General features: G+C 36.2%; 2 protein-coding genes across 2 annotated transcripts; one reads left to right on the forward strand and one right to left on the reverse strand.

The window, feature by feature from the left end:
• Positions 1-8,345: 8,345 nt before the first annotated feature.
• NPQ1 (non-photochemical quenching 1) lies at positions 8,346-10,967 on the reverse strand. The gene is made up of 6 exons (XM_079047562.1): positions 10,813-10,967; positions 9,979-10,258; positions 9,748-9,914; positions 9,574-9,670; positions 9,081-9,472; positions 8,346-8,974 (listed from the first exon to the last, which is right to left on the reverse strand). The coding sequence occupies exons 2-6, from the start codon at positions 10,228-10,230 to the stop codon at positions 8,527-8,529; spliced, it is 1,356 nt and encodes a 451-aa protein (XP_078903688.1). The 5' UTR covers positions 10,231-10,258; positions 10,813-10,967; the 3' UTR covers positions 8,346-8,526.
• Positions 10,968-16,824: 5,857 nt separating this feature from the next.
• On the forward strand, positions 16,825-22,112 carry CIP111 (Cam interacting protein 111). The gene is made up of 11 exons (XM_079047564.1): positions 16,825-17,175; positions 17,766-17,915; positions 18,040-18,794; positions 18,873-19,077; positions 19,176-19,383; positions 19,461-19,864; positions 19,985-20,411; positions 20,946-21,026; positions 21,107-21,297; positions 21,368-21,555; positions 21,861-22,112. Exons 1-11 carry the CDS (start codon positions 16,861-16,863, stop codon positions 21,916-21,918), a joined length of 2,982 nt encoding a protein of 993 aa, XP_078903690.1. The 5' UTR covers positions 16,825-16,860; the 3' UTR covers positions 21,919-22,112.
• Positions 22,113-22,949: the final 837 nt, after the last annotated feature.

Here is a 22,949-nt window from a genome sequence, read left to right on the forward strand (position 1 = left end):
TGTTTCAATTTTGCATGTTTTTACTTCCAGAATAATTATGTTATTATTCAAACCATCCACAGTCAGTCAAACTTTGGAAGTAAGTATTGATTTAAGACTGTCATGAATTTGGCTTGTATGATTTGTCTAAAAGTGCTTTGGACAATGCAATGGTTGCTACAACATTCATGAGTACTCATAAGGGCTGAGTATTGGATCCAACCCACGCTCACTTGCATCACTTCATGGAATTTATCTCGAGTGATCGTGAGACGGTAATATCATATAAATCTTCAAACCTAGAGATATGAGTTGTTGACTATGAGTTGGTTATTCATTGATTGTACGAAAACGTATTGGTAACTCGATGTTATAAAACGTGCCTTTGTGAATAACTCAACAAGTAGTTAGTACAAGCATATCAGTCGAAGTTTATCTGTTCCTTCTAGAAATAGAAGCGATATCTGGGCCCCTCGATGATTTGGTTTTGACCTATGTACCGGGCCCGGTCAGAACCTAATTGATGTGTTCAATTTAGTTCTATGTCGAAACAAATCAGAGATCGAGAAACAAATGTTGGACAATAAGTAAGACCATGTTCCATGTGTTTGTCCGGCTGATATCATGAGAACAGAGGATTATATGATCACTTATCTTAAATGGCGTATCATCATCATCTTAGTTCCGAGAGACTTTGAAAGAGCTACGATTGCTAGTCGGATTTTGAAGTCATATTTGCAAATATAGTTATTAGACTTATCCAAGTGGGAGACTGTTGGATATAGTGTCTAAGTCCATAACTTTATTTGGTATGTACTTGACCCGACCCGGCATGGTCCATTTGGGTTGCATGGCATTGCAATACTTGGATAGACTAAATGAGAGAATAAGGTACTTATGATTATTAATATATTATAAGTTCTAATATATTAATAATAGTATTATTTAATTAGTATTGATCAAGTATTAATCTAGTATTAATTTGGTGATCAAAGTGAGACTAATTAAATATATAGGGTTGATTATGACAATCATCAATTCTTTTATGGTGGATTAATGATCCATGGTTTATGGGTTATGGATGTAACCATATGGAGCTCCATGGATAGTCCATGGGAGTTACAAATCCATGGGTCATGGGAAATCAAGAGTCATGACAATTAAGGGCATTCATGTGTAAACCCTAATTGTGACAACACTATAAAAGGAACCCTATGGCTAGCAAAAAGTGGACCTAGTAGACCTAGTGTTACTAGAGAGGGCATAACCAATTTTGAGTGCTAGAAGTATTCTCTCAAGTTATTCCAAGTCTTGTGGTGTTGTGTGAAGCATTTGAGGCACAACATTTGGGGTGCTAGGCTCACAAAGTCTTGAAGGAATCCAAGCAACAACAAGGTATGTATTTCTACTAGTTTTATGTTTTATGTAATCCCCATGCCATGCTAGTTAGGAAATAACCTTGAAAAAGAAATTTGCATGTATATAGAGAAAACATAGATTCAAGGTTATTAGGGTTGCATGTACACTTAGGAAGTGTTAGAATGCTCAAAACCCATCAAATAAGACCCCAGTGCATCCAATTTTCGGCCACTTGAACCCTAAGAGTCTTCATAGCCGAAATTGTGCCTCTCCCCTCTCTCCAATATCATCCTCTTTCTTGTGTGGTGTTTGTAAGCCATTAGAGGAGTGACATTTGTGACTCTAAGCTCCAAGACAAGAAGATTCAAGCCATTGTAGAAAAGGTAATCATCTAGATCTGTTTTCTTATGATAATTTCGAAATATGTATGCTAGATCTAGGGTTTATAAGTCTTGGATGAATTGCATGTACAATAGAGAAACCTATATCCAAGCATTAGGGTTTTCATGAGCACATAGGATGTTCTTTTGGCTCAAACCCATCACCTTGTTATGGACCAAGTTGGCCTAGGGGTAGAATGGTCATTTTACCCTAAGAAGGATTATTGTATTGGACTAAGTGATGTTTGGTATTGGTAGTTCGGGAAGCCGAAGGGTCAGCAGTTCGGGAATTGCCGATCAACAGCCAGAGGGGTATCAGCAGGGTTCAACAGTGCGAGGTGAGTCTCCTCACTATGTGCATGGGCCTACGGCCACAATTCCGACCCATTTAGTTTATGTATGGTAGGAAGCCCCAAGGGTCAGCCCTAGGCATTGTATGATAGTATGTTTCCGGACCACAGTCCGATGTCGGGCGAGGCCCGAGGAAAGTTTATATGTATATTATTCCGGACCAAGGTCCGATGCCGAGGCAAGCCCGAGGAATGTTAGTAGGTTAGTTATACTTGTTGTCTGTGTTGTATGTTCCTGGTAGGGAGGTGAGTGTGGGCGAGGTCCCGCATCTTATCACTAGCTGAGTATGGACGGGGTTCCGTTTCTCATTAGTAGCAGAGCAGGGGCGGGGCCCGAGATAGGGAAGAAGTGAGTGTGGGCGGGGGCCCGTATCTCACTATCAGCAGGAGTGTGGACGGGGTTCCATGACTCATCAGTAGCAGGACATGGACGAGGCCCAAGTTAGGCGAGGCCTTAGGATTGGAATTCAGTAGAGTGTGTTTGCTTATGTGTTAGAATGTTTATATGATTGTATGTGTATAGCGGGCGAGGCCCAGAGACAGGCGGGGCCTAAGAGAGATAGATCTGTATATCAAGCGGGGCTCAATGCCAGGCGGGGCTTGATGCCGGGCGGGGCCCGATGCCAGAGCGAGTCCGATGTCGGGCAAGTCCCGATGCAGCGGGCGGGGGCCCAGTATGTGGTTATATGTGTAGTATGTGGTAGTATGGGGAACTCACTAAGCTTCGTGCTTACGGTTTTCAGTTTGGTTTCAGGTACTTCCAGTAGCGGAGGGAAGAGCTCGGGATGACTGCATCGCACACACCATGATGTTTTAGCTTGGGATAATTTACTCTGATATGATATGTTTAGATATGATACTGTGATTAAATATGTTTGAATGAATGGTTTGATAACTATGGTTTTTATTATAGTTTTAAAATGAAATTTTTGGACATGATTTTTGGGACGTTACTAGGGGTGGCAAATCGAGCCATCGTGTCGTCTTTTTGTCTGACACGACACGACACGACAAGGTTTTACGTAACATGAACACGACACGACACGATGTCGTGTTTTTTAACTAACACGAAAACGAACCAATTAAAAAACGACAAACACAACACGGCACGACAAAGATAACATAATAAAAAATTAGTTTATTTAATTAATATTTAATCATACATAACACGAAAAAAACGACAAACACGAAAAACACGACAACTAAATGCTAATTGTGTCAATTTCGTGTCAAATTTTAAACACGAACACGACACGACACGACATCGTGTTTTGTACACTTAACACGAACACGACACGAACACGAATTCGAATTTCAGTTTCGTCCTAATTTCGTTTCGTGTCGTGTATTTTTGTCGTGTCGTGTCAACAATTGCCACCCCTAGACGTTACACGAACATATATGGCGAGATATCTAGGGTTTGTAGAAGTGGTGGCGGTGGCAGTGAAGGCTCGGGTTCAGACGACACAAGGGTTTGAGCAACATCATAGGGGTTCAGGTTCCGCCATTTAGGGTTTGAAGAGCATCGTATGGCAGCTCAAACATGAATATTTGTTGTCACCCTCATATTTTGGATTTAAAAAAATATGGCGAGATATCCGACGCCGTTTAGGGTTTCAGTCGCTCGACTCTCTCCTTCTCGGGCAAGGTGGCATCATTTGCAACAACCCTAGCGTCGCCACCATTCTAGTTTTTCGAAACACTAGCTTTTTGGATGTGTTGTCACCCTCACTTTTTGCTTCAAACCACTAAAGATCTATAAACCCTTGGTTTTTTGCTTCGAACAACAAATGGATTAAAGATGATGTTGCTCCGATGAGTGTTGTGTGTTGAATCAGGTTTATGTGTTGGGTCTTGTATATCAAATTTCTAGTTTTGTATATCAGATGTTCTTGAACAGATGTATGTGTTTGGTATCATCTGTATTTAATCATTTCATTTGTGTTTAATCATTTCTAGGTTTTTTATGTGTTATTGTATGTTAGATTTCTGATTTTTGTTTGTTTGTTCATCTTGAGAGAGAGAGAGAGAGAGAGTTGTGTATGTGTGTGGTGTTCGTTGGAGCTAGGTAAACTTTCTGATGACTGAAGTTTCCAGCGATTAAGATTACAAAGGAAGCATCAATGTCGACGGTGGTGGTGGCCGGTGTTGGTGGCGGCGGTGATGTTGACCGGTGGTGGTGGTCTTTTGTATTGTAAAAGAGAGAGGGTAGGGTAGGGGTAATATTTTCTTTTTTATTTTCTTTTAATCATAAAAGTATTTAAATAAATAAATAAAAGCCAAAAAAGAAAAAAAATAAGGGCGAAATCGTCATTATAAAAAAATTCAAAACAAATTGGACCAAACTCGCAACAAAATGAAAAGTTTGGACCTATGGTGTTAGTCCAAATTTTTTTGGACCAAAGTGACAATTTTGAACTAACCACATGGACCATTTGTGCGGATTTGTGATCAAAAACATTACAAAAAACCTCAAATAAAACCACAATTGAAAAAAAAAATTACAAAAGTTAACTATACTCATAGATAGAAAAAAATGTAATATTTTTATAAAATAACAACAAATTTACAAAAAAAAGTCCAAAAATTGAAAATGTAACGCCTGGTTCCCGGTACGTAGTTTTCAATATGAGTTTTACATTTTTATACTGGGACTCGACGAGTTGGTGGACCCAAACTCGTCGAGTAGGGGCTAATCTTGGATGCGGGTGGAAGAGTTTACTCGACGAGTCGGAAGCCCCGACTCGACGAGTAGATCTGTCTGAATGAAACCCTAAATTTTAGGGTTTGCACCCTATTTAAACACCTTATATGGCCTCCACTCCAACCTCCATCACCCTCAGACCCTATTCTCGAAACCCTAATCAGTTTGTGAGTGTTCTTGAGCTATTTTGTGCCTTTTTAGTGATTTGAAGCTTGGAGAAGGAAGGAAAAGGCTTGGAGGTTCAAGAAGAAGGCAGTAGATCCAGAGTTTCGGTTGAATTTTCCAGTTTGTTTGAGGTAAAAAGCTTCAACCTTGGCTTTCTATCACTTAGATCTTCTTTAGGGCTTGCATCTTGTCATTTTTGGGGCCATTTCTAAGTTTCATCTCGGGATTTGAGTGCATATTATAGTAATGACTTCAGATCTAGGAACTTTTAGGCTGAGGAAGCTCAAAGTTGCCACCTTTATTGAGCTATGGCCCTATCCCATGCATTAGGACTCCTTTATGGCTAAGTTTTTTGTGTTTTAGCTTCATAACACCCATGCATGCACGTAAAGTTTGTAACTTTACGTGTTATATCGACCCTAGGAGGCCAAATCTATGCTTTGGATGCAATAAGCTTAACTGAAATCGACTGTATGGACTTGGACTTTTAGGGGACTCAGCGAGTCGTTCATAGGACTTGGCGAGTCGGGTCATGGTTCCCCAAATTTTTCTGTTTCTGAGCAATCTGGTTGAGTCTAGAAGAGGACTCAACAAGATGGACATGAATATGGACTTGAAGATCAAGAACTCGATGAGTTCCAGGATGAACTCGGCGAGTTCAAGACGATGTCCCAACTGTTATGAAGCAGGACTCGACGAGTTCAAGGATGAACTCGGCGAGTCAATGAGCAAATGTTCCGATTTGTATGAAGGAGAACTCGACGAGTTCAAGTGGAAAGTCCCGATTTTGTCATAAGGAGAAACTCGACGAGTTAGAGGGTAACTCGACGAGTCCGATCGCGAATTCGAGTTTCTCTAAATTATAGAACTCGACGAGTTGATGGATCAACTCGGCGAGTTGAGTCAACCAGGATGTTGACTTTGACCAGGGAGTTGACCTTGACTTTGACTTTGACCTGAGTTGACCCTTGAAAGGGTTATGAGTATGAAATGGTAATTAAGGAAGGTTGTTATGTGTAGGAGTTTGAGAGGAGTCGATTCCAACGCCGAGGACAGTTCAGTTACTGCACGACATTGAGATGAGTTACCTTCCAGTAGAAGTGGGTCTACGGCCACAATGTCGGCCCACTAGTAGGAGTTGTTTGATTAAGTGATTGTCTTTGTGATAATTATCTAGTTTTGTTACTACCCGATATGTTTTATGTGCTAGCATGATATGATGTTATGTGATAGTGGTAGTAGGGGGAATAGCCCCAGTGGCACGGTCGTAAGGGCCGATGGGTAGGTCAGGCACCCCAGAATGGCCTGGCAGGGTAGGTCAAGCACCCCATAATGGCTTGACATGCGTAGGTCAGGCACCCCAGAATTCTCTGACAGTATGTTTGTTATATGGTATGTGGTACGGTGGGGGAACTCACTAAGATTTGTGCTTACAGTTTTCAGTTTTGTTTCAGGTACCTTTTCGTCGAAGGGGAAGGAGTCGGCATGGTAGCAGCGCATCACCCACACAGGATTTCCGCATTATGAGATTCTTGGGATTGTACTCTGACATTGTTACTATTTTACGATATGGTTTTGAGACATGTGACTATGGTTTTATGAAATGATATGACTCGATGATGTTTCCTATAAATGTTTTTCTAAATCGTTATATCAAAACAAAATTTTTGGTGTTGAAAATTGGGATGTTACAGAAAATAACGCATCATTTCTATTAACAATTACATGTTGAAAGAAAAACCCGATCAAGACCGATCCTGCCCCAAAAAAATTGGCCCAACCCGCAAACCGGTGCAAGACCCTTCAGTCTTTTCGTGAAGGGATAATGACTTAAAAGGGTAATCAATGTTTTAAAACCCGAGTTTTTAGTTGACTCGGTGTGATGACCGGTTCACGGGTCAACCGGTTCAACCGGTTGAACCGCCGGGTCAACCCGATTTATGGTCTTTTTCTATTTTCATATATTTTTACTTTCCCTCATAATGTATAAACATATAAAACCAATAATTTGATGTCCACAAAGTTTAAACATTGAAAAACATTGAAGAAGCCGCAAACGGCTCGTTGTTTTGGCGTTCGCTACATGTATCCAACTATCCAAACCCTATTAAAACGGGTCAATCCGGTTTTAACCGGTTCGACATAACGGTTCGACCGCGGTTTAGGAGAAACCCAGCCGGTTCGATCCGGTCCGTATTTTTACAAAAAACCGTTCTCAATTGACCCGTCTTCTTCCTTGGGTCACGGTCCAACCGGTTGAACCGGCCGGGTCGACCCGGGTTTTAAAACATTGAGGGTAATATATTTTTCGATTTGTACACATTTGGTCACTGAGTTTTTTTTGTCCACATCTACCCCTTTAACTTGTTAAACTGTATACATTCACTCCTTATGACCGGTTATTTCAGGTTAGCAGGTAAAAATGACTTGATAGAGTAATATTTTTCTCACTTTGTACACATTTAGTCATTAATATTTTTGTACACATTCAGTCCTTAAATTTTTTTGTTGCAAAATAATGCATTTTTGTTTTTGTACTCATTCAGTACTTATGAATGATTTTTTTAGGTTTTTCTCACAACATCTTACGTTGAGCAATCATTAATGAGATGTTTTGGGCTTTTGATATTTATGTCCATCACGATCTCGACTGCTTGGTTGCTTAGGTCATGTGTTTTGAACGTCATAATTTTTTCATACGATCTCGGATTTTAACGATCTTTATATCTATGCGTTCATATTTTAGTCTACTACAACTTTCATTTAGATTACTCCCATTAAAAAGTAATATATTTTTTTACTTACGATCTTTATACCCATACGTTTTTTATGAATGCATGTATGGATGTTTTTTTATAAAATCGTAAGTAAAAATATATTACATTTTAACGGGAGTAATCTTAACGAAAGTTATAGTAAACTCAAAAAACGAACACGTGGATATAAAGATCGTTAAAATATGATATTATATGAAGAAGATACGACGTTCAGAACACAAAACTAAGCCAAACCACAAGACTTATGCAACAAAGCAGTCGAGGTCGCGATGAATATAAACATCAACAGTCCCAAACACCTCGTCAATGATTGTCTCATGTAAGATGTCGTGAGAAAAACCCTAAATAAATCATTCATAAGTACTGAATGAATGCAAAAACAAAAAATGGCTTATTTTGAAACAAAAAAATATTAATGACTAAATGTGTATAAAATGAGAAATATATTACCCTATTAAGTCAGTTTTTCCGGCTAACCTGACGGTCATAAGGGTTATAAAGACTGAATATGTACAGTTTAACAAGTTGAAGGGCTAAATGTGGACGAAAAAAAAACTTGGTGACCAAATATATACAAATCGAAAAATATATTACCCTTTTAAGTCATTATCTCTTTTCGTGAACCTCTTGGTTACCAATAGACAATCAATTTTTTTCATAAAGAAAAAAAGCTATTCTACAATTTTAAGCCAATAAACAAATCACAAACACGTTTATCACGTATACAAAAGTTTTTTTTTCTCTTAGTATCTACATAATCCATATGACCATATATATTGTCTGAATTAATCATCGAAATTTATCTAAGTTTCCTAATCGGTAACGCGCGCCCAAAAAGCTTTGCTCAACTCCCTCACAAAATTCTCTTCATCTTGTTGCAACTCCTTAAAACCTTCAAGCAACCTCTGAAACAAAGTCATCTCTGTATCTCTAACCTTCTCCACCTCTTTTTCAACCTCTTCTTCTATCTCTACAGCTTCTTTTATCAACAACTTCTCGCCCTCTTCCGCTGTTTTCTCCAGTCGTTCCACCAATGGAGGCTCAGGCCCACAACTATTGTCGGTTCTTATGAAAGTGTTAAAGTCTCGACCCACGGATTGGGCTGCTTTTTGTAGGTTTGGGATGATCGATTCGGGGAGTGTCGGGCTTCGGGTGTAGATCACGGACCCACCGTATCCATCCCATGCGTCGTTTCGACCCCGGTAGTATACGAATATGTAATCATCGGGTTTGTTTTCGATTTGGGAAGATAATATGTACCTGTTAGATGTGAATTTGAGTTTGGATTAAGTAATTTTTGTGTTCGTGTTGATGTTAGGGTTTGTAGAGGGAATATGTGAAAATTAAAGAATTGAAAGAAATTTACCAGTCATCTTGGTAGTGAAGAAACTCATTGTCATGATTATATAGTGCTCCAGGAAGATCTGGATCTTGAACAAATGTTTGCACAGCAGATCGAGTAAAGAAACCACCATCCAAAGTTTTTATGCGCCATGTCAAGTTCCCAACAAGTTTATCATTTTCCATATGAAACTCATGAAGTTGGCAATCGAATGTATCAAATGTAGGATTTAAACCACTTGTTATATACCACTTCCCACTAAAGTCTTTTATGTTAAAATTTTGAACCACTGCATTACGATCCGGAACCGGGAATTCACCCACATCCGATTTCCGGGGCACACATTTTTTTCGTGAAACCGCACACTCGTTGAATTGGTCCACCACACTGTTTTCAAACAAGTCACCACATTTTATCTGTCCACATGAAGCCAATGAATTTGTAAGAATCAAGATTTGTTTGACTACTGTATTCTAGAATACAGTGACAGAGTGACATTGACAGTGACAGATTATACCTGACATTCGGTCTCGTCAGGCCGATTGTTACACGTCTGTAGACATGCAACGTTTGCCGCACAAGATGGGTTTGCTATACATTTTGCAAGCTCAATCCTATGTTTTAAGAGAATCAAGGTTTTTGAGCATAAAATATAAATTAGTACGAGTTTTTTAAGATTAAATATATATACCTGCATTCTTTGAGTAAACAAGCACAAGTTTTAAGAGCATCAACGGCATCAACTCTGGGAACGATAACAAATGTGCAAACCAATACGATAGCCAATTGTACAAATTGCCTCCATTGCTTTTCAAGAATCAAAGTCATGCCCCTTTTAAGATCAAATCTTTCTATTTCCTATAAATAGAACGAGTTATGAGTTCAAAGTAAAGAACAAGGTTGACATCAATAGAAGAAGTACCTCAAAACTTGTATCAATGCTGCATATCTGAGATTTATCCTTGCAATGGCTAGAATCTGACAAAGAAATGGTCTTATAAGATCTAAACAACCGGAAAGAATTAAAATATCCATTGCTGGATCGAATTTTCATCATGATTATGTTGGTAGGAGCTTGTCCACTTCTCTGAAACCTTTCATTACATGGTGATCTTGCATATAAATTGAGGGCTTCCTCTTTGCAGAGAAATACGGTGTGAAGAGAAAGAGCCATAGCCAGTTTGTTGGCTTCCAAATGCCACCTTAAAAAAATTAAAAAAGGTAGAAATTGAATTCTAATTTTCAAAACTTATCTGAGGTCATTATCAAAACAGAAGTACCAAACTAGTATTGAATATGGAAAAATGTAATCATTAGAACAATTTGTAAGCACGATATTCATCAGAAAATATATTTCTAAATTCATTTTCAAAATAAGTCCAAAATAGCCCAAATTTTGCAAGCATTGGATACGAAATATTATCGAATCAATTTCAACCCAAGTAAGCACTAAAATGAAAGTATGGAAAACAAAAATTATTTTCGCATTAGCAGCTAAGGTACATTTGCTACATACTGTAATAGAATTCATTTGGGAGTAGGACTACTTTATAATTCTTACAACGAATTCATGTTACAATCACATTCATAAAACCTGGGAATCATATACAATCAACAAAAGGTTTGGACTTTAGACCGACAATTCGTACTTCAAATTGGCAATATTCAAGAAATCAGCGACTTTCAGCGATTTGAAACCACAATGACTCTCGAACCCATGAATAAATATCCACGAAAAACAGATGACAAGAGTTACCTGACGATCGGAGTACTTGAAGCTTGTTATCTTCTCCGTCTTTGTAAAATCTGCGTCTTTTTTCAAACATTGTAGCATTCGAAGTGGCGTAAAGTATATATATGGTGTGGCGGAGGAAGAAATTGGAAAATTCTACAAGGGAAGTTAGACTCCTTATCCCAATTATGGTAGGACAAAACTTGTGGTGGGTAAAATTCGAACCCACGTCACATAAATCAATGGAAGATATGTACTCAATCCTATCTTTATCTTGTATCTTAGGTCTCAAAGTTCATTTGGAAGAGAATTCAATTCAGGGAAACGCCTAAATACCCTACCAAATTGTTTAAAAATTACGGATAAATATATTTGATGAATATCTAACTTATTATAATTATTAGGGAAATTGAGTAACGATGTGTAGTTGAAGTAAAATAAAAGAAAAAATGTTTTTGGAAAAAATAACCACCAAATCTAGAATATGTATCATGATCATAGAAAAAAATATTTTTCTAAAAAAAAAAATATTTTGGACTGACATTTCGCACTAAAATCTCGAAGTTCGAAAAAAAAACTCTACAATTTCAAAAACAAGTCTGAAATCCAATGAACAATTTTTGAACTGTTTCGAACTAAAATCTCGAACTTCGAAAAAAAACTCTATAATTTCAAAAACAAGTCCGAAACCCAATGAACAATTTCGGAATTTTGAGAATTTTTTTTGACAAAAATACATAAATGGTCATTGTGGTTGACACACTTGACAAACTTTAGTCCTTGTGACAAATTTTGTGCATAGATGGTCCTTATGGTTTCAAAATCTTGCAAAGACGATCTTTTTGGCTAACGGTGTTAACTTTTTTAGTTAAGTCTCTTGTGAAATGACACATTTGCCCTTCCTACCATAAGGACCATTTATGTACTTTGTTCCAACAATAGGGACCATTTATGTAACTTCGTCTATTATTTATCATTATTTTTATTTAATTTATTTATATTTCTATGATTTAGATTTTTTGTCACGTTTTGTTCAAATATATTTCTTTAATGTTTTTCTTTTTAATATTTCTTTTGTTTATATTTATTAAAGATTTCATGGTCGCTATAATCATAATTCTTAACTTAATTCACTTACAATCATATTTTCCTTTTTTTGTTCTTTTAATATAGATAAGGTTTTATAATTATTATTTTATAATTCAAATATATAACTATATAACACATATAAGGTTATATAATCATTATTTTTGTAAAGCTTTTTATAAACATTTTTTTGTAAAAAAATGTAAATTTTTTTGTTAAATGTGAATATGATTAATATAAATTAGCTTGAAAGAACCCCTTTCTAAACTTTCATATTTCTAAAAGACCAAAACTTTCATACTTCACAATATTGTTACTCCAAAAACATGTTACATGCATATTCATAAATAATATTTTACATTGATAATTTGATTACAAATGACTGGATACAAACCGACTATTTAAGTTTAATATATTACATAACTATCCAGGAATCTATTATTCATATACATACATGAATACTAAATACAAAGAAGTAGTCTTACCTATTCTAAATCTTGCAACAGTATAAGACTATACTGGTTACTTATCTCCTGCAATTGTTAAACATTGAGAGGGGTAAGCGGTGACGCTTAGTGAGTTCAATAATAGATACAATATAACGTTATCCATATATATACTTCAATATGGCAGAAGCAAAGAGGAACAAGGAACAACAAAGGCAGATGAGTATCATATGACATACTTTCCATATCAATCAATGATTTGATTCAAAGATATACAATCAATGAGACATAACAATTTCCATACTTGATATACATCAATAAAGCTTCGGCCCAAATGGCACAGAAGACATACACTTTCTGATTTAAACATTTCAGTAGATTTCAGGCTTATAGCACTGTCTAACCAGCTGTCAATTCCATAGAATATAAGTCATTCTCTTACGGAGACATGCTCTACATGGCCAGAGGCTACGTACCAGTACCACCGTGAATCTAAGTCCTTTCACTGATCACATGGTCAAAGGTATAGCTTTGCTATCATAAATAGCAGAAATAAAAATGACACGGGAAAATAACCCGGAATAATAACACTGAAAAGCACATAGCACATATAACACATAACATACAATTGTTCCTATATATTGAACTCACCGTGGATTAATCGGGGGTTAAAATAGTAATTTGGGCATCACTTCGTTACTATAATTGACTTTCTTCAATGAAAACCGGGAGCTTTATTGAAAACCGGGCCTTGCGAGGGTTGGGCTTCAAACCGAAAAGATAAATTTCTCGGGCTTCTCGGGCACTTCGGGGAGTGTTTCGGGTGTTGAAAATGATTACGGGGCTTCGGGGGAAGTCGAAATAGCTAAAATACTGATTTGGGGGTAAAAAGTGGCAATTTCCTAAAAATTACCCGGGAGATCTCGCAGCCTCCCTTTTATAGGCGAAGCTTGGATCCGGAGGAGGGCAGGTGGCAGTAGCAGCGAAGGCCAGGTGGAGGGTGCGAGGTTCGGACACCGGCGCAACACGCGTCGGCTTCGGACTGGTCCAGCGCCTCAGATGCGAGGAGTCATCGGACACGCGTCGGAGTCTCGGCTGCACAGAGCATCGGTGAACTAAGCTAGTTTGGACACGAGGCGGACACGGGGCGAGATCCAGACGAGGGTGACGTGGCCGAACACCAGCCATGCGAAATTCCTCGGATTTCGTATTTTTCTTGATTTTTGTACCCCGAACTTCTAAAATCCATAACTTTTGCATACGGGCTCCGTTTTTGACGTTCTTTATATGCACGCGTAGGGAAAATTATGCTCTACAACTTTCGTTTAGACTTCGTTGGCTAATTTTGACTTTATTTTTAATATTATTATTTTTAACAGACCGGGACATGAAAATCCGTTAAAAATCCATAACTTCTTCATCCGATGTCCGTTTTCGTCTGTCTTTTTACCGTTGTACTACTATTGACGAGACCTTCGATTCTCGTTTAGGTTGTGTCGGCTAAAAATCACTCGATCTAAAATTCGAGTTTTTAGCTGTCTACTGCTAAGCTGAAACTTAGAAAAATCATAACTTCCTCATACGAAGTCAGATTTTGGCGTTCTTTTTAGCAAAATTCTCGGTTTAACAAATACTACGACTTTCATTTAGATCACCAAGGCTAAAAAGTAGTTTATCAAAAACTCACTTTTTACGTCATTCGGCGCCGTGCCGGTTCTGTCGCGGATCTTCGATTGGTCATAACTTCTTCGTTATAACTCGGATTTCGATGAGGTTTTCGCCTAAATATTTCTAACGAGATTCTCTACAACTTTCAATAATAAAATTTTACTTATTTCAAATTTTATATTTTCATTAAATTTCAATATTAGATTGGAATCTCTTAAGACTTCCAATATTTTCCGAGTGATTCTAAACATAGTTTTACTTCATTTCTAGTAAAAACTATCCGTTAGAACTCAATACTCATAATTATATAATATTTCATAATATTATTCACTTTTAAAATTACATAACACGATAACCGAACGTGTATGTTACATAGCTACACATAGGCTAACCTAAGACTGTCTCGTAGTCTTGACAATAGCGATCATGTCATTTCACATTGGACTTAACTTTAATATTTTCGAGTTATTTAATTCCTTTAGACATTTTTTTCGTTTTCGAATTATACAGATTTCAATTAGTAAAACATTACAAAACAATATGTAACATAAATATCACTTCCATATATACGTAATCATTTACATCGGAAAAGGTTTTGGAAGTACTAGTGTTTCTACTACAAAAGGTGCCCTAACAGCTAGGCGTAGCTATAATGATGGTAGGTCTTCGGTAACTTTGTCGGTTAACCACTGCTTCCGGAGATGCAATCTTCTGTCACTCGGTTTCCTAGGAATACATGTGGTTTTGAGAGGTCAACATAATGTTGATGAATTCACAGGTTTTGTATATTACTCTTTGGAAATATTATTTGTATATAACTTTGTTATGTTGCAAAAGTATTCTGATTCTTTAAAAATAGTGTTCTAGTATTCCTAGGTATTAGGGCTTTCGTAATTCTCATTCATCTTATATACTATTAGTGTATCCGTATTTGAAGGGTATACTTGAGGAAATGAGTGCTTTTAAGAGCAGACTAACTGATAATGACCTCAATGCATGTTAGTTGGATACGGTCAAACTATATACTTATGACATGAATGGAATCTCAATGCTTTATTATATAATTATATTTAAATAGATATTCTTAGTATAACCATTATTCGAGTTGAGTGACGGTAGTGGCACGCAAATCGAGGTAGAAAGAGAACGAATGAGAGGGGTAAGGAAATGATCTGTCGAAGCTTGCTATTTATAGCAAGTCTTGGAGTGCGCACCGTGCAAATGGGCGTGAACCGTATGATGCTGCCATGTGTCGCCCCTCAGCGTGCCGCATCATCCCGTATCTAGACGTATCGAGTGTTAGGTGTGCGCGAACGCGCGTGATGGTAAAAATTCAACTTTGAAATTCCGTAAATCTCGCATACGAACTTCATTCTCAATGACTCTTATATATTCGTGTAGATCTCGTCATTCTCTACAACTTTCCTTTTGGTCGTTTTGTCTAGTTTTTACTTTCTTTTTTCGATTAGTTTTATTACCGTTATGATTTTATAAAAAATCATAATTCTCTCATATGACTTCTGTTTTAGGCGTTCATTGCCTCATAATTCCTACTTAGTACTACGATTGCCTAGTTGGTGACTTTTTCCAAAAGTCAACAAATCTCCTTGTAGTTTTCGTCGTTGTAACTTTTTAATTACTGTATATATTCATTTACTATAAATGTCATATCTCACATATACTGTGTCAGATTCTTGCGAAATTTATATTTTCGGGATCACGTTGACGTGTATATATATATATATATATATATATATATATATATATATATATATATATATATATATATATCACTAGTTTTTACGATTTACAGATGATTCCGTTGATTTTTCCTATAGGGAACTTGTATTTTGTCATAGTTTGATAAATATTACGTATTAACTCTATTATACTTGATGCTTATTACCTTTGGCGATTAACGATCGGTAACAATTTTCACAATTTTTACAACCATCATCCTTAGTGGAGTTTGAGGCCGCTCGACAAAGACAACCCTAGGCCCCAACCTAATAGATGGTCAACATATTTCAATTGTGCATAGCCGATTAGCTATTGGTGTCGTCTAAAAAGAAGTATTTCATTACCAATGACGTATCTACCAAGGGAAAAGGTAGGTCCTAAGACCTATCTAAAATTTCAATTTCATTTAGAATATATATAGTAGAAAAATTAGGAACTAGCTTAGAAAAAATAAATGGCCTATCTTAAGTTTGTTTTAAAAAAAGTGTTTTAAAAAACCATTTTAAAAGGAGAAAAAAATAAGTTATTAAAGACAATTTGTTACTTTAAATAATGAGAATGATAACAAAAAGTTAACCGATCTTAATCGTTACTCTAAAAATTTTAATCAATAAATAAATTGATCTTATAAAAAGAAGTCCACATGCCATAGACTCCCAATCTCCGTTCGCTGCTTTATCAATGGATTAATAATCAACTAGTTTTTCATTAAATCGTACCGGGTTTTTCAATTATATTTCAGTCGGTTTTTAAAAAAATTTAATCAGTGGTTCCTGATCGATTTTAACCGGTTGAACTGGTTGGTCCAGTTTTTTTAAGGTACACGACCCCCCCCCCCCCCACCACACACACACACACACACAAGTGTTCTTGATTTTTTATTGGATTTACTTAATTTAAGAATCATGTGATTTTTGTTCTAGATTCGTCATTGTTCATTACCATCGATGGCCAACAAAACAAAAATATATATTTGAAGAGCATAAAGGGGGAGAAATGGTCATGCAGAAAACAAGAAGGGGCAAATCTGCAATATACGGATTTTCTCCAAAAAAAGACCCCCCTTTTGCCCTTTTGGGTTTAATGGAACCTGAAACCCCAACCTCCCTCCCTCCTTGGTCTGTTTGAAACAATGCCTCCGAAGGGTAAGAAGAACACCAAGTCAAAAAAAATTTCCAATTCAGATGCAACATCACCATCTTCTCTCAGTAGTTCATCCGCATATTCGAATCTGAACCCAAGTTATAATGGTGAAGATGACGAACAATTACTATTGCGCTCACTCGAAGAGACTTCTACCAAATACCCTTCATTTATTGGTACTTCTGCTTTGATTTGTCGAAGCGTTGAAGATGCTTCTGGTGGAATTGAGTCCAAAACGTGTAAAATATGGCTCTCAGAAGCCTCCATGATTGCTTCTTCTATCACTCCTGGTTCGGTTGTATCCGTAAGTATAACTTATTCGTTGTCATTTTTTTCTAGTAGAACTTTGGTTTGTGGGATTCCCTTTCTCCTAAAACGGTCATCATTTGTTATTTAAACCGATCACTGTGACTTGAAGTATTGAAGGGTCAAAGTAATCAAATTTGGCGAAGCAGGGAAGATGTGGCTCTAAGAAAACTAACTTTTAAGACAACTGTTGAATTTACTTGATAGCTTTAATCAACTGATTATCTGATTCTGAATCTTTAAGTTGCAATAATTACTTTCAAAACTCACATCCAAGTACCCCTAAGTATCCTATTCCCTTACCTACACCAATGAAGTTTCTTGGAAGTTCCATCATATTGTTGATTTGTTGCCATTGCTAACTTCTAAAGTTACTTATAGAAGGATATACGCACAATTGTCTGTATCTTTCGTTATTATTACAAGATAACAAGTATCTACTTCTACAATAATGCGGATCACTTTTCGTTCAACATCAATGTCTTGGTTTCTTCTGCCTAGTTACTGTAACTAATGCTATTCTTTGACATCAACTAATTTCTCCTATTTTGTTTTTGTGGTTTAATAGTTATATGAATTCATCAACAGGTCTCACTTGCTTCTTTAAGGAGAGATTTCTCTGTTCACCTTCTTAGTTCATTGGTGGATGAATGTGCAGGGCATTATGGGTTCAATGATAGAATGGCTAATGAAATAGGGAACTACTTCATTCTAGCTACAGTTTTCCCTTCTCGTAAGGTTTGAAAACAATCATGTTTCTCTATTATAACAATAGTGAACTACTTTTATATACATAATAAGACATATATTACTTACTTTGAAGTTTGAACTTGCATTGTTTCCTTTACTTTTTCACTCTTAGGTTCATAAAAATGAGGTGCGATTATCATCAACCCTCTCTTCTGCCATGGGTTATCCAGTTTCTGGAAGGATAATTTTTGTTTACCCTGTCAACCATGGGAATAATTCCTTTCCAATATACAAGTGCAAAGACTTGCATTTATCCTTAGTTTCTTCAAAGAACAGCTTTACTACTAAAAGCAATAAACTTTTCAACTTTCCATCCGAACTCAACAACCAACATGAAAACGGGAATATTTCATCTCCAAAAACACCACAGTTGACTCGGTCAAAATTGAATTCTCCTGTTTCTAGTCAACCGACTTCACCAAGACATACAGAGACAGTGTCAGATCAATCTTTCAATCCTTATAACATAAAAGAAGTCTTGGAGGATGAAGTTGGAAAGAAGCTTCTTCAAACTTGTACATCATCACTCTTGAATTCCCGCCATTTACTTCACGGGAATCTTGTTGTAATTCCAATACTTTCAGAGATTTGTCTTTTTAAGGTCTTAAGTGCTGTAAAGGTATCTGAAGATAATGATAATGATGATAAAGAAAGTAAAGCTTTTTTAATCGACAATGGGACAAAAGTTCATCTTTTCTCGCAGAGTTCTGAAGTGGAAACTTGTGAGAAAATGAATTTTGATCTGTATAACGAGGATTGTAAAGATAATATAGTAACTGATATTCCAAAATTGGGAGGCTTATCAAAGGAGTATACGGTTTTGAAAGATATCATTGTTTCATCATCAATTAAGAACTCTCTCTCAAGGTATATTTTATATCCACTTTCTGTTAACTTATATGCTCTTGAATTCAAATTTATTTACACTTTCTTATTTTTTTTAAGTATGGGTTTGCGTCCAACAAAGGGAGTACTACTTCATGGTCCATCTGGCACAGGGAAGACTTGTTTGGCTAAATTATGTGCAAATGATGTTGGTGTCAATCTCTTCTCCATAAATGGACCTGAAATTGTTAGTCAGTTTTATGGTGAAAGTGAGCAAGCTTTACATTCAGTCTTTGATTCAGCTACCAATGCTACACCTTCTGTGGTAAGTTCTTTTTTCCATCATGTATTCCAACCTTTTTCATCTATTTTGTTCATCATTGTTTAAAAAAGGTGTTTGTGACTTTGTGTTTGTGGTTGTAGGTATTCATAGATGAGTTAGATGCCATTGCTCCATCAAGAAAAGAAGGAGGTGAAGAGCTTTCTGAAAGAATTGTTGCAACTTTACTGAATTTGATGGATGGAATTAGTAGAACTGAAGGCTTACTTGTTATTGCTGCAACTAATAGGCCTGATAGTATTGAGCCTGCTCTCAGACGTCCCGGAAGACTTGACCGGGAAATCGAAATAGGTATGAAAAAGACGTTAATGCCCTCGATGAATATTTTTTTTACTAATCTTTTTTCTATTTGTTTCAATATTATACAGGTGTTCCATCTCCAAACCAACGTTATGATATATTACTTACTCTACTCAAAGAAAAAGAACACAATCTTTCAGATACTGAAATCCACCATTTGGCCATGTCTACTCATGGGTTTGTGGGTGCTGACCTGGCGTCCCTTTGTAATGAAGCTGCATTTGTTTGTCTTAGGCGAAACATTCACAAGATTCGTGATAAAATCCATCCCGATAATGAGATGAATGTTTCCATGTGTTCAGATGATACAAAAGGCTTGTTTTCTGAGAATAATTTGGAGTGTTCATCTTTATCCAATTCAGAGTTGCAGCTGGAAATCAATGAAAGTGATTGGTTGGCTAGAAACTTGAGTGTGTCTCTTGAAGATTTTGAAAAAGCAAGAATTAAAGTGAGACCAAGCGCCATGAGAGAGGTATTATAAAAAAGTTGGGTCACTGACAGTGTGGGCCAGCTCAGGGGTTGCTGGAAGAATAACCTTTTTGCAGAAACATTTTTTTTTATTCTTATTGTTTTGATTTGTTTAAATAATCAGGTGATACTTGAGGTTCCGAAGGTTAGTTGGAAAGATGTTGGTGGTCAAGAAGAGGTTAAAATGCAGTTGATGGAAGCAGTAGAATGGCCTCAAAAGCATCAAGATGCTTTCAGGCGAATCGGGACCCGCCCACCAACCGGGGTTTTGTTGTTTGGCCCCCCGGGCTGCAGCAAAACCCTTTTGGCCCGTGCAGTGGCATCTGAAGCCAAATTGAATTTTCTTGCGGTGAAAGGCCCAGAGCTTTTTAGCAAATGGGTTGGTGAATCTGAAAAGGCTGTAAAGTCTTTGTTTGCAAAGGCAAGGGCTAACGCGCCTTCCATTGTGTTTTTTGATGAGTTAGATGGTCTTGCTAATATCCGTGGAAAGGAAAATGACGGGGTTTCGGTTTCTGATCGTGTTATGAGTCAGCTTCTTGTTGAATTAGATGGTAAATAGGACCCTGATTTTTTTTTTTTCATTTTGTTACACGACACAACACGCTGTACTGTGTTTGGCATACATTGGACTGGGACTGATGTCAATGAGACAAAAATCGCAATTTTTTGCCCCACCTAAAAAGGTTAAACAAGGTGGGACAGGGGCTCGCTCTCGATATCACGTCTATGAAAAAGACGTAAATGCCCTTATCCTCGTCATAAAAAATATTCCTAAAAAGCTTGTCCAGTCATGTCCCGTCCAGTCCAGTGTAACAAATGCAGCCTTCACACTGGACGGGATTGAATTGGACAAGCTTTCTAGGGATATTTTTGATGATGAGGGTAAGGGCATTCACGTCTTTTTCATAGACGTGATATCGAGAGCGAGCCCCAGTCCCACCTTGTTTAACCTTTTTGGGTGGGACAAAAAATTGCAATTTTTTTGTCTCATTGACATTAGTCCCAGTCCAATGTATGCCAAACACAGTACAACGTGACTTGTATCATATAATTAAATATCATCCAACTTGTTGGTTTTTTTTTAGGTTTGAACCAGAGAGTTAATGTAACTGTTATTGCTGCTACAAATCGACCAGATAAGATCGATTCTGCTCTTTTGAGACCAGGTATAAACTAACCCTAACTTTATATAAATATAAACACACCGAATTCAAAAATCCATTCTTATTAATAACAAATGTGACAGGGCGTTTCGATAGGCTCGTATATGTGGGCCCACCAAATGAAAAAGATCGTAAAGAGATTTTCAGTATCCATCTGCAAAAAATGAGTTGCAGTTCTGATTTATGCGTTGATGAATTGGCTACTCTTTCTAAAGGCTGTACAGGGGCAGACATTTCTCTAATCTGTCGCGAAGCTGCTGTTGCAGCTATCGAGGTTTGTGAAACTCATTAATCAAGATTCTTAAAAGTGATAATTAGTGACACATGTTTGTTTGTTATGTCAGGAGAAACATGATGCATTGGAAGTAAGAATGGATCATTTAAGATCTGCAATTGAACAAGTGCCACCTTCAGATGTAGAGTCTTATGAAGAATTGACTGAAAAATTTCAGAGACTTGTCTCCACTGCTACCCAAAAAGACGATTTTGTCCCTGAATCGGCTGCAACAGGATTGAGCTCGGTTCCTAATCGGTAAACTTTACCCTTTTATTATGGCACTATACTTTAAAAAATCTACCCAATTATAGCATTGAACGTTCATTTTTTTTTTCTTTTCTTATCAAGACATTATACTTAAAAAAAATCATATAATGATGTAAAAAGATATGAATTAGAATGCTATAATAAACAACTTAATGAAAGTACATTATTGTTTATTGCAATTAACTCTAAAAAATTGATCATTGAACTTGTGGTTTTAATATTAAGATTGTTTAGGATCAAAATAACCATATTTTGTTGCAAGAAAATTGATTATTATAGTTGTGGTGAAACAGGAGCATTTTGAAATCGATTTCATCGTGCATTTCTCACATTGCAGCTGCATTTTCATAGTCTCATACAAAGCAAACTCTTGTGAAATATGGTGGGCTTCAACCTAATTTGAGGACAGTTTAGTTGTTGCTTGTTTGCTGTCGTGTGTATAAAGTTTTGAACATGATATTACGAAAAAAAATATTATTTTTTTGAAAAAAGTTGATAATTGACATATTTGGTTCAAAGTAATCCAATGTTTTTTATACAACCAATCCGGTCTAATTTTGCACTATATACAACTATAACCAACCTCCTCAATATATATTCATGAATTCTTAAAAAAACATGTACTTCAAAGATGAGAAGTTCAACCAAAGTACAATAGTTATTTTAAAACATATTATTTATTTATTTTTCATTATGTTTTTGTTAAAGTTATCATATTAATTTAAATTGGATATTAAGTATTGGATGGATCCAACTGAATAAAATTTGGATTGGATCAATTTAATTCTTTATCTGATCAGGGCTTACCAAGTTGGATAATAAAAATTTGGAACCGATTCGATCGGCGTTACATTTGGATATGTGATTTGGTTTTAATTAGATTGGTTGGCTTGAATTGAATCGATTAAATTTTGTACAACTTTAGATGATAATCCATAAGTAAGTTTTAAGAATGTCTGAATCGGTAAATGCTTTAGAAATACATTTAAACTTTCAAATGAATTGGAATGTGAAGAACATGGAATCTATAATGTGTTTAATTGATAAGAAATGAAAACCAGTTCAACAATAAAAAAAATAAATTAATAGATTTTAATTTTTCACTTATAATCAATTTTTTATTTCTAAACTTAATATCTTTATATTTCAAACTTAATATCTTTATATTTCAAACTTAATATCTTATGATCCAAATTGCTTATAATTCTTAATTTTTTATTATCCACAAATTATAATATAAAATATTATGATAATTAATCTCTTTTGATTAAAAAATATTTTAATCCTTAATCTTAATTGTATCATTTTGAATCATAACATTTTAAAATTATAACATTTATATAACATTTTTAACACTCCAAAAATCAATATGACATAGTGGT

This window comes from Lactuca virosa, chromosome 5, assembly GCF_052849685.1.
Source record: "Lactuca virosa cultivar CGN04683 chromosome 5, Lactuca_virosa_CGN04683_v6, whole genome shotgun sequence".
NCBI lineage: Eukaryota > Viridiplantae > Streptophyta > Magnoliopsida > Asterales > Asteraceae > Lactuca > Lactuca virosa.

Excerpts from the sequence above, each read along its gene's own strand:
- NPQ1 (XM_079047562.1), bottom strand. The coding sequence starts at position 10,230 with ATGGCTCTTTCTCTTCACACCGTATTTCTCTGCAAAGAGGAAGCCCTC. Across the intron at positions 9,671-9,747 it reads TGTTTACTCAAAGAATGCAG|GATTGAGCTTGCAAAATGTA; the intron begins GTATATATATTT and ends CTTAAAACATAG. Across the intron at positions 9,473-9,573 it reads CTGACGAGACCGAATGTCAG|ATAAAATGTGGTGACTTGTT; the intron begins GTATAATCTGTC and ends TCATGTGGACAG.
- CIP111 (XM_079047564.1), top strand. The coding sequence starts at position 16,861 with ATGCCTCCGAAGGGTAAGAAGAACACCAAGTCAAAAAAAATTTCCAAT. Across the intron at positions 20,412-20,945 it reads GCTTCTTGTTGAATTAGATG|GTTTGAACCAGAGAGTTAAT; the intron begins GTAAATAGGACC and ends GTTTTTTTTTAG. Across the intron at positions 21,556-21,860 it reads TTGAGCTCGGTTCCTAATCG|GAGCATTTTGAAATCGATTT; the intron begins GTAAACTTTACC and ends GTGGTGAAACAG.